The sequence below is a fragment of the Podarcis bocagei genome (assembly GCF_964188305.1).
Source record: "Podarcis bocagei genome assembly, chromosome: Z".
Classification (NCBI taxonomy): Eukaryota; Metazoa; Chordata; class Lepidosauria; order Squamata; family Lacertidae; genus Podarcis; species Podarcis bocagei.
In genome coordinates, this window is record NC_138140.1 from 7,835,159 (window position 1) to 7,847,722 (window position 12,564).

Sequence of the window (12,564 nt, forward strand, 5' to 3'; positions counted from 1 at the left end):
TCCGATAAAATTCAGAAATGGGGGGGGGGGAACAATATACATGTCGAGCTAAGCCAAAGCATGTTCCCCAATATACTAGCTTTCTATGTGCAGGGATGATGGTGAGCATTTTGTCAAGTGACACCCTCCCCCCCGCATACAATCTACAGTGGTACAGCTCAGGCATGAGAAAGTTATTCACATTGTATGTTCTGAAACAGAAACTTTTAGAAGCCGCCTTGTCAGTATTACAGGCCAGGTACTTACCAGGCAATGAAATGCCACTACAAAGTAGTTTTGTAAATTGTTTGGAGACCTTTATGTGAAACAACCAATTATCAAGTTTAAATAAAATAACAACAATATGTGATTGCCCAGTGTAACCTTTGGAAAAGTGGCAAGATTGCAAAGGATGATGGCATTATCACATATTGTGCCTTCTCTGAGCCAAGGGATTCATTTCATAGTCCTTACTTTATTCATGTCCACAGTAATTCAGGCCATAATGTCCTTCACATTGGGAGCTAGTAAGTGGTGTAGCATGGGGGGCAGCTACTGGGGTGATTCCCCTGGGCACAAAATTCTTAGAGGGCGCAAATCGCACTATGCCACTGGGCTGCAGCAGTCCCGAAGTTGCCATGAGACTGGGAGGGGGCTCCTTTTTCTGGCCCGGAAATGCATGGAGTGTGCAGAGCACGCGTCTCCCATGAGGCTGGGTGGGTTGCAAGAAGGGAGTCTGGCAGTTGGCCAAGGCCAGGCCCTCCCATGCTGTGGTGGAGCCCCATGTCACTGCCCTCCTTCTTTGGCCCCCCAAGTCCTTTGCTTGTAAGCACTGCACGCCACATGCTTCTCATGCCATGATTGGTGCCACCGCCATGTGCCCTGGGTTGCTGCTGTGCCTGGTGCCTCCCTTGGCTCCCTCCTGCCCCTGCTTTGGGACAGAGGTTGCTGGAGGCCTTACGGCACTACAGAACTCCCAACCCAGGCCCCCATATGGGAGCAGGCAGCTGCAGGCATGGTGGGGCACAGCAGGAGCACCCAGCATGGAAGAAGAAATGACTGCACAAGCCTATAGAAAGTTGACATATACAAATCAGGTCACAGGTCTATCTATTGTCTGTACTGACTGGTAGCAGCTCTCCAGGTGTTCAGGTAGGGATGTCTCTAGTCATGCCATGAGATGTTGGGGATTGAACCTGGGACCTCCTCACAGAGCTCTAATTCTAAGTGTGGTTTAACTGTCAACCCTTCTTTCCAGAGAACTCTGAGAATTGTAGTTCTTTGAAGAGACACTGGATCTCCGAACAACCCTCAGCATCCCTGACAAATTAGTTCCTACGATTTTTTTGAGGGAACCATGGCTGTTTAAAGTGGCATGATACTGCTTCAAATGCATAGTGCAGATGGGAGCCAGTTGCATGGGAGTCTGTTGTGCTGAATTTGCGAACAAGGTAAGTAAACCACAGTTTAGAATTTTGGACTTTGTGGGGTCCCTGAATACTTTTTGTTTCTTTTAACAAATCTGACGTTTTACGTTATCTGTTAAAATAAACGAATAAGTAAAAGAAACAGAGAAACTCTAAGAAAGACAATATTGTTTTGATATGAAAAAATAAACTTAATGGCTACACAATTATTTGTTAATCTGTGTAGAAATAACTATAATATAGTTTACATATAAGCTAAGTAAGAAATCATGAGGTATTTTCATTTAAAGGAACTACTTTAAAAACCTCCAGAGACACAGAGTCCACCTTGGAAGTGGTAAACTCTTTTTGAGCTTCTTAAACAGAGACTGAATGGTCAACTTCAAGGGCTTCAGACGCATAGCTTCCCCCCCCCCAAAAAAAATCTCAAAATAGAGAACGGTTTTTCAGACATTTCAGCGATTTTCAACCAGACACTACATATGGGCTTATTGCAAATGGGTGGGAAGGTTAATGCTATGTTGCCTCTTAAACCTGACTCAGTTTAGGGGTTCCACATGTCTTAATCTAGTGGCAGGAGTCAATGAAGAGAAAGACAAGAATGAAGGAAAAGAAAGAAGCAGGGATGCTCAGATGTTCTCCTGGAAAAGGGGGGGAGAAGCAAGAGGGCTTCTGTATCTTTTCCCCTCCCAACAGCCATGAGGCGTTGAGGTATTTTTGTACAGTTCTGAAAAGCTCCCTTCCTGGTCCAGCGGCTTTGTTTTTCTCCTGTCTGACTCACACAGCATGTCCGCAGTCCAGCGCAGATGATCTCATACTTGCTACGGCAGGGTGATGAACTGTGACATTAAAAAACAGTGGTTTGTGTGACATCAGTGGTCAAATTAAGGAGTGAGTCATCCCAGCTTCCCGACTCAAGGAGCTTGCTGGCTGAGCCCTATTAGTCATCGTTTTGTGATTTGGCACCCAGAACTTCTTTTTCTCCTCCCCACCCCCCATTTCACTTTTGACAGCTACCGGTCCAAGTGTTGCCGTAATGCTCAAGTTGCAAGCAGGGTGGGTTTCAGGCTACTTCAGAATGCCGAAAGCAGCCTCTTCTTGGTCAGGCCAAGAGCCTGCGCTTAGACCAGGATCTTTTCTCAGAAGCCAACAGACATTTCTCAGCTTTCCAGCCACAATCCAGAAAGCTTGCACCTCAAACATCTGAGTTCAAATTTATTCCATGAATATGCAGGCTGGACCAATGTTGCTCTTTCCAGGCTTTGCTTGTGGACAATGCTTTCTCACATTCTATGGAGCTGGGCTGTTGGGTGGTTCCTCGCGTGGTGAAACGTGAAGGGGCTGCAGCTCAGTGGTAGAGCATCTGCTTTGCATGCAGAAGGAAACTGAAGGTAGAGCTGGGAGCATCTCCTGCCTGAAGTTCCTGGAGAGCCACTGTCAGTCACTGTATCCAATACTGTGCTAGATGACCCAATTGTCTGACTCTGTATCTGGCAACTTCCTGTGATCCTATGTATCTATGTTGCAGTTTCGTATAATGCTGAGATATTATTTTTAAAAAAATGTTAAGTGGTTTAGAAATGCTTTTAAATAAAAATAAATAAACATTCCTTTACTTGCACATTTTAGAGTAGAATTGGGAATAGGTTTACGAAAGAACATACACAAAATTATAGTGGGCTGGAAATAAAACAGATCTACCTCCATTACATTTGTAGGCATTGGCTGATAGGAACTGGCTCTTGATAAGGGCTCAGCAGACTGAGTGTTTAGTCAGGTGGCAGAGATAGTACTGAAGCCTATGTGGTGACTTGTGGAGCAGAGCTCAATATGCAAGGTTTAAGGGTTGTTGGTGTGCACGTGTGTGCTTTACAACCAAGCAATATATAAATTTTGTGAAAGAAAGAAAGAAAGAAGGAAAGGTAGGCAGAGATCAGGTATTGCTGGGACACAAGGCACTGGAGCCTGGGAGCAGTGCTAGGAGGCAACACACACAACACGGTAGCCTACCCACACTTGCATGTAACACTGAAGCATAAGGGTCCATTTTATGGTTGTGTCCTTCCTGCTTACCCTTCAGCTGGGCAGGAGGCTTACAAGTGAAAGAACATCTCTTGCCAAAGGTGGTGCCCTCACTGCAGTTGAAGGTGGCTGGGTAGACATGATACTGGTCAGGGATCCCACAGTCCACAGGCTCACAGGCTACCTGCTTGCTCCACTTCCCATCCACACAGGTCATGGTGACACTGGGCTCCACCTGAAAAAGAAAGCATGGACTCACTAAGAGCTGAATGAGACACGGTGGGAGCCCCCAAAACCATTTATTGGCATTGCCCCAAATGCTTGTAAATTGGGTTTCAGCCCATGGCCACTTGTCTTTTTTGGGGGGCAATTATTTTTTATTGGTTCTCCATAATTTTTAACAAATTATCACCAGATTGGTACAAAATAGTACAAATTTAATACAAATTTAAAAGCTGACTTCCCATTTCCCCAGATGTTTCCTTTCTCTTTTTCTCCATGCGTTGCTGCTCCTAGTACAACAACTTTTCCAACTTTATGTCAAAATTCATTCATCCCTTCTCCCTGCACGTCACCTGAACAAGTACCAATTTCTGCTTTGACTTTTATACATTGTTATAACAGGTCAGCGGGCAACCTTCACCATGTCCAAGTTCCCTTTCCTATAGGTGATTTATTTTTTATTATGTCATGGAGTGGAAGAGCAGTACTATTGGAACACACAATGCAAGCTTCCCACCATCAGGATGCAGGATGGAAACAGATGCTACATGATAGGCAAGAGCCAATGTAGTCTGGTGGTTAAAGTGTTGGACTAGGACCTGAGACACCAATTCCCCATCTAACCCAGCATCCTATTCTCACAGTGGCCAACCAGATGCCTCAATGGGAAACTTGCATGCGGAATCTGAGCATAAGAGCACTTTCCCCTCCTGTGGCTTCCAGCAACAGGTATTCAGATGTACTGCTGTCTCCAGCTGTGGAGGCACGGCAGAGACACCATGGCTAGTAGCTTCCAATAGATCTTCTTCTCCATGAATTTGTCTTATCCTCTTCTACCGCCATCTAGGTTGGTGGCCATCACTATCTAATGCAGTAGTAAGTTCCAGAGTTTAAACGAGCTGTGCGAAGAAGTACTTTCTCTTATCTCTCCTGAATCTTCCAACACTTAGCTTCATTGGATGCCTATGAGTTCTAGTGTTAGAGAGGAAGACGAACTTTTCTCTGTCCACTTTTCTATCTTGTCACCTCTCGTTCACCCTTTCTCTAAACTAAAAAGTCCCAAATGCTGCAACCTTTATTCACAGGAGAGTCACTCCATCCCCTTGATCATTTTGGTTGCCCTTTTCCAAACCTTCTCCAACCTTACAATATTCTTTCTGAGATTAGGTGACCAAAACTGTACACGGTATTCCAAATGCGGTTGTGCCATACATTTTTATAACAGCAATAAATCAACAGGTTTATTTTAAATTCCTTCCCTAATGATCCCTATCGTGGAGTTTGCCTTCTTCACAGCTGCCACACCCTGAGTTAGAATATTCATTTAGCTAACTACTATGACCCCAAGGTCTCATTCCTGCTCAGACACTGCCAATTCAGACCCCATGAGTGTGTATGTGAAATTAACTTTTAAAAATTTGCCCTGACATGCATCACTTTACACTTGTTTACACTGAATTGCAATTGTCATTTTATTGGCCATTCACTCAGTTTGGAGAGATCCTTTTGTAGCTTTTCACAATCTTTTTGTTATAGTGACCCTAAAAATCTAGTATCGTCAGGCAACTTGGCCATATCATTGCTCACTCCTAACTCTAGCTCATTTATGAACAAGTTTAAACACACAGATCCCTTGGGGACTCTGCTTTCAATATCTTCCCAATCATATAACTATCAGTTTAGACCTGTTCTTCACTTCATGCAACTTAACAAATTCCTGGTCAAACCTTTTTTTTTCTCCAAGCATTTTGAAAGTCCAGGTTACTATGTCATCTGGATCGCCTCTATCTGTATGCTTATTTACACTCTCAAAGAATTCTAATAGGTTTGTGAGACAGAACTTTCTCTTGCAGAAGCCATGCCGCCTCTGCTTCAGTTGGACTTGTTCTTCTATATGCTTGGTTATTTTATTTTTAACAATACTTTCCACCATTTTTCCTGGGACAGACATTAGGTTAACTGGCCTGTAATTTCCAGGATTCCCCCCAGATCTCTCACTTATTAAAAATGGTGCCACATTGGCTACTTCCCAGTCCTTAGATATGGAAGCTGATCTGAGAGACAAGCTACATATATTTTTGTTAGACGATCAGTGATTTCACATTTGTGTTCTTTGAGAACTCCCATCTGGATGTCATCCAGACCCAGCAATTTGTCAGTTTTCATTTTGTCTATTAGGCTTCACTATTCATCTCTTGTCACCGCTACCTGCCTCAGGTAGGGCAGGGAGAGATCCCTGCCCGAAATCCCACAGACCGATTGCAAGTCAACAAAGACAATACTGAACTAGATGGACGAATGGTCTGACTCTGTATAAGGCCACTTACTAGTTCCTATATCAGGGGTCAGAAAACCTTTTCAGTAGGGGGCCAGTCCACTTTCTCTCAGACCTTGTGGGGGGCCAGACTATATTTTGAAAAAGAAAAAAAAGAATTCCTATGCCCCACAAATAATCCAGAGATGCATTTTAAGTAAAAGGACACATTCTACTCATGTAAAAACGCACTGATTCCTGGACCGTTCGTGGGCCGGCTTGAGAAGGTGATTGGGCCGGATTCAGCTCCCAGGCCTTAGTTTCCTCTCCATGTCCTATATGAACAATCTGAGCCAAACAGAACATACGTGGAATGGTTAAATGGCAACACCTACCACACAGCTGACTGGGACACTGTGAAACTATGTGTGTCCCCCCCAGCAAGTGGGGGGGGGAGAAGAGAGATCTGATTCAGGTCTGGCAATGTCGGGAGTCTGGTTCTGCCAAGCATTGATGTGTGCTTATGAAAGCATGGGGAATTTTTCCAGCATACATCAAAGGGAAGCTGAGTCCCCATTTGCCAAGGCACCCTAATAGTTTCAACAGCTTGGGACCTATCTGCTTTTGATATATGGCTGCTTTTGGATGGGAAAAGCAGCCTTACAGCACACCTCCTGTCTAAGGAAGACAGGCAGTTCCCCAAATGGACACTTCCCCCTGCAGAGCTTTCCAAGCCAGTAAACTGATGCAAAACAAGGAATGCCTCCTATAAATTGGACTGAGGAATTGGTGCAGTTTGGAATCTTTCAAGACCTCAAGTTTAGTTTATTTGGTCTACAGACCATAAATGTCATATACAGTATAGGATGATCAGGAGTGAAAAGACAACAATCCACAAATCTATGCCCCTCTTTCAAAGTTGTCTAATTTTCTTCTAAAGCCCTCTCAGCCAGTGGCTACGTTATCGGATCTTGTGACAGCACTTTTTTTTTTATTAAAGGGAATGCTAACTTAATAATAAAAGATGCAAAGGCTGCAATCCTATGCCGACTTACCTGGGAGTAAGCCCCATTGAATTCAGTGGAGCTGAATTTATTTACAGTGGTATCTTGGGTTAAGAACTTAATTCGTTCCGGAGGTCCGTTCTTAACCTGAAACTGTTCTTAACCTGAAGCACCACTTTAGCTAATGGGGCCTCCCGCTGCGCTGCCACTGCGCGATTTCTGTTCTCATCCTGAAGCAAAGTTCTTAACTCGAGGTACTATTTCTGGGTTAGCGGAGTCTGTAACCCAGCGGAGTCTGTAACCTGAAGCGTCTGTAACCCAAGGTACCACTGTATTTATTTCGAAGCATTTGAATAAATAAATAAATAAATAAATAAATAAATAAATAAAATGTAAAAGCACAAATGGTTAAATAGATAAAGAAGAAAATCAAGAAAAAAATCACAAGCCTACTTTAAAACATACAAAAGTTAAAATCCTAAAATTGATTAAAATTACCTCTGTTCTGTAAGCATCTGGATAGGCTTGCCTAAACAAAACTGTTTTTAGCAAGCACTGAAAAGAGTACAGTGAAGGCACTGCTTAATCTCAATAGACAGGGAGTTTAAAAGTGCAGGTGTTATTGATGAGCTTTCCGAGTTATACACCCTTCCAGACATACCTTCTGCAGTGCTATAGTTTGTGAATTCTTCATGCATTTAGTTTTAGTGCAAACTTATCCCAATGTGCGCATTTTTGCAAGTTCTTCCCCCTAATACATTACTGCATGCTATTTCCACAAACACAAAGCATTTTAATGCAAACCTTCCCCTAACATACATATCTTTATTAATTTTGGGGGTAAACATTTGGTTTGAGAGCTGCCTTACACAATATAGAGAAGAGTGAATTCAGAAACTGGCTGCATTTTGGGAATAGCGGTTTAGACAGTTTCATATAGAAATGGAACTGATTTCTCCCCATAACTAGGCTGTTATCCCGTAGAATATCCTCTGTTATCTTTAACCAATAATATGGTAACAGTAATGCATACCCTACAGAACACAAACAAACCCTTTGTAGTGCTGCTGGTTTGCAAAATCCATCCGCTGCCCCTTTCAACTGGACCCTCTACAGTCCCTTTCCCCCAAAGAACTGGCTGCTGCGTTCTGAAAGAGGAGCCTCAAATTGAACCCACATGAGGCTGGCCTTTTCTCTCTCCCTCTCAGCTCCCGCATGATTGATTAATTTTTTACAGAGCATTAAGGAGCTGTCAAGTTTTAAGCAGCACCTCCTGACCACAGAGGCAGCAGAGGAGGAGAGGCTGCGATGACACCAAGCCACCAACCGAGAGAGTGGCAGCTTGTTACTAAACAGGGGTGGGGGTCACAGAGGCAAGAGGTGGGAAACAGGAAGTTCAACCATCAAACAAATGACACAGGCAAAGAAGCACATGCACTATTGGATTGCGATTATTGCAGGGGGGAATTTTAGTCAGTGGCAAAGCTCTTATCAGTACACAAAAATGAATTCCAAACCCTTGATAGACAATGTGCGCACGTGTGCATGTGCTGTGAAATTACAGTGTATGTGTGTGCAAGCAAAATCGCTTGTGATGCTGAGAGCTGCATGCAAAGGCCCTCTCAGAATTCTGCACCTGATTTGCAGGCAGGCAAATGGAAGAACCACAGCTTACTGGTAGAGCGTTTGCTTTGCATGAGGTGAGTCCCAGGTCAGATCCTCAGCATCGCCAGGCATGGCTGGAAATATTCCCTGTCTGCAAACATTGGTGAGCTGCGCTACTCACTGTAGACAATACTGAGCTAGGTGGACCAATGTTCTGACTCAGGCAGTTCCCTAGGTATTCTGAACTCAGGATCCCAGCCATTGTATTGGAGAAGGGCTGTTGCTCAGTGGTAAAATGCAGAACCTTCACATGCAGAAGGTTCCAGGTTCAATCCACAGCACATCCAAGTAAGGTGGGGAGAGACACATGTATGAAAACCCGGCAGAACCACTTCCCATCAATGTAGACAATACTGAGCTAGGTGGACCCACAATCTGGCTCTGCATAAGGCAGCCCCCTATGTTCCAAAGTGAACAATTCACCAACCTCCTCCAATAGTGTGGAAGAATTTTTTTCCAGAATATAGAGGCCTCATCCACATAATGCAGTTAAAGCTCTATGATATAGTGGTACCTCGGATTACAGATGCTTTGGGTTACAAACTCCGCTAACCAGGAAGTGGTTGCTCCGGGTTAAGAACTTTGCCCCAGGATAAGAATGGAAATTGCACACCAGCGGCGCAGTGGCAGCAAGAGGCCTCATTAGCGAAAGCACGTCTCAGGTTAAGAACTGTTTCAGGTTAAGAACGGACCTCTGGAACAAATTAAGTTCTTAACCCGAGGTACCACTGTACAACTGTTACAGTCATGGCTTTCCGCAAAGCATCCTGGAAACTGTGGCTTATTAAGGTTTCTGATGGTTGTGAGGAGACCTCCCTTCCCCTCACAGAGCTACAGTTCCTAGAGAATATGTACTGATTGCATTCTTCCCTTATCTCTTTCTTTCTGCCTCCACCTGCTCTCCCCTTGTTCCCTCCCCACTTGCCATTTGAATGAAATTAGGCTGAGGGACACATTAAATTCAGCCAAGGGCCACAGGTTGCCCACCCCACCATAGATCCTGGAGCAGGGAGATATTTTTCTACGTGTGTTAAAAGGAAAGAAATCAGCAGCTTGCACCTATTGGGATCAGCTCTTTCTCTGTGTTTACTCAATGAAAAGAAAAGGATGCAGTCGCATATGTGGAAAGGGCAAGTGCAATTAATATTTCCTCAACATTTCCTTAGTTCAAATCAAAAGTCAATGGTCCGTTACCGCTGGCTTTGCTTATTAATTGGCCACTGTCTGTAGACACCAGCAAAGCCCTCTCCTGTGTGCCATAGCACATTATGAGGGCTAGGGAAATAAGCAAGGTCACCTCTTATTTCTGCATGGCATGGAGATGGCAAGAGACAGCAGGAGTTTCTCTCTAACATTGCTGCTTCTGGATATGAGACCTTCAGGCTACGGCCTGAGTGTCCTGTTCACCAAAGTTTTGGGGTGCATTCACCTCTGGTGAGCTGGCGAGTGGATTTGTAGATGCTGGCCTAGGTTAATGTCTGCATTGTGAAGAACTTAAGCAAAGCCCTCCTAGATCAGGCTAAAAGCCCAGTCAGTCCAGCATCCTTTTTCTCACAGTGGCTAGCCAGATATCTACAGGAAGCCAACAAGGAGGACCAGAGCATAACAGCACTCTGCCCACCTGTGATTCCCAGCAACTGGTTTTCAGAGACTTACTGGAGTCTACAACTCAATGGTAGATTACATAATCTGCATGCAGGAGGCCCCAGTTTCAATCTCCCTGTCATCTCCACTCAAAAGTGATGGGAAAGACCTCTGTGTGAAACCTTGGAAAGCCACAATCAGTCAGCATTGGGACAGTACTCAGCTAGATGGGCCAACGGGCAGATTCCCTACATGCATCCAAGCCCCAAAACCTCAGTGGAGAGAGACTGCTGTGTGTGTGTGAATTAACTAAGTACCCATTTGCCTTGCAAGCAGGGCTCCTTGATCAAAACCAGGCACACTAACTGGCTCTAATCTCCTGCCGCCGCCAACCCCCCCCCCCGCCCCACAGAGGGCTCCCTGCCACAAAAACGATATGGATGGTGATTTGTTTGGTTTGCAGATTCTTGCACTTCTTGACGATAAGGGCCCATTTCCCAAGCATTTCCTTGTTCAGTAAGTCAGGCTCATTTGAGAATTTGTTTTCCGTACTGCAAGAAGTGATCAGCTTTAGGGAGGTTCTGGTACTGGTGCCAGTTAGCATGAAGGAAGTGGGGGTGGGAATGAGGCCCAGACTGCAGTGTCCTCTGTTGGGTCTGCTATTAAATCAAAAGGGGGTTGACTCATCCTGGACTCCCCTTCCCCCACACGCACCTCAAGTATCTCCCCTTGGTAGCATTATGAAGGGTCTTAGTGTTTTCACAAAATGATGCTATATAAACCTCTAGGCGTAGCCCACCCACTTGTAAATTTGTCCTCAATTAACACTCTCAATGAATGCTCTCCACAGCGCGGCCCTTGAATGTGCAGAAAGTTGTGAAACTGCTTTGTGCATGTGTGTGCTAAACCTTGGATTTCTCTTCTTCGCATAGAGCCAGTGGAAAGAGAAGTAAACAAGCAATTGGTGGGGCGGGGTGATACTGAGTGTGTGTGTGTGTGTGGAGGGGTGGGGAATAGTAGCTGCCAGCTCTCTCCTGGAAGAGACAAGGAGGAAGTCAGTTGGTGCTGAGGCCACGTTAGGGTAAGATCTGTCACAATGAAGGCCCAGATAGGGGACTCACTTCTAGGTAGATAGAAAAGGAACATAGGAAGCTGCCTTATCCTGAGTCAGACTATTGGTCCATCTAGCAGAGTACAGCCTACACTGACTGGCAGAGGCTCTCCACGATTTCAAGCAGGGGACATTCTCAGCCCTACCTGGAGATGCCTACTTGGAGATGCCAGATGAAGCTGGGACCCTCTGCATGCAAGGCAGATGCTTTGCCACTGGTGGGCTTTCTCTTCATAGCTATAGGGTTGTATCCCATGCTAGTTCTACTCACAGTAGTCCCATTGAAAACAGTTTCATTGCCTTACTTAGATCCATTAATTTCACTGAGCCTGCTTTGAGTAGAACTATCACTGGATAAACCCATTCAGTCTCAAATGGGTCAAGTGGCTGTGCAGTTCAATTCCTGCAGGCACTCTAAGACAACCGTCCTGTGTATCACCTCCCAGACCCAACCCACAAGGATCCCTATTTACCAGGAATGGTACCTATTTCAGTGGTGCCATTAAGACAGGGCTTTGAAGGACAGAAGTCCAGAGAGGAGCTAGGGAAGGAAAGCACCCCCCCCCCATCAAACTGAGGCAACATAGTACAGCTTCATAGAGTGGTATATTAAGAACAAATCAATGCGGACATTTTCAACTGGAAGCCACATTTCACTTAACTAAAGTACTCCAACTCTATATTTCATTGATCCCATATACATCCCTATCACAAGGAGAAATGGGAGGTGTCCAAATTTTTTTCATGAGACTTATTAATATAACTCAAACAAGGGGCAACAGAATGCAACAAAGTGATCATGCCTTAACCTAATGTTGTAATAATAATAATAATAATAATAATAATAATAATAATAATAATAATAATTTTATTATTTATACCCCACCCATCTGGCTGGGTTTCCCCAGCCGCTCTGGGCAGCTCCCAACAGAATATTAAAAACACAATAAAACATCAAACATTAAAAACTTCCCTAAACAGAGTTGCCTTCAGATGTCTTCTAAAAGTCAGATAGTTGTTTATTTCCTTGACATCTGATGGGAGGGCATTCCACAGGGAGAGCACCACTACCAAGAAGGCCCTCTGCCTGATTCCTTTCAACCTCACTTCTCGCAGTGAGGGAACCGCCAGAAGGCCCTCAGCACTGGACCTCAGTGTCCGGGCTGATTGATGGGGGTGGAGAGGCTCCTTCAGGTATACTGGGCTGAGGTCATTTAGGGCTTTAAAGGTCAGCACCAACACTTTGAATTGTGCTTAGAAACGTACTGAGAGCCAATGTAGGTCTTTCAAGACCGG

The 12,564-nt window shown here is 44.6% G+C and overlaps 1 protein-coding gene across 1 annotated transcript in view; it reads right to left on the minus strand.

Annotated features, from left to right (window-relative positions):
• PAPPA (pappalysin 1) overlaps positions 1-12,564 on the minus strand; it is a 246,209-nt gene that overhangs the window by 59,584 nt on the left and 174,061 nt on the right. The window contains exon 15 of the mRNA XM_081179613.1: positions 3,480-3,663. Coding sequence (XP_081035739.1) covers positions 3,480-3,663 — 184 coding nt within the window. The remainder of the gene's footprint in view (positions 1-3,479; positions 3,664-12,564) is intronic.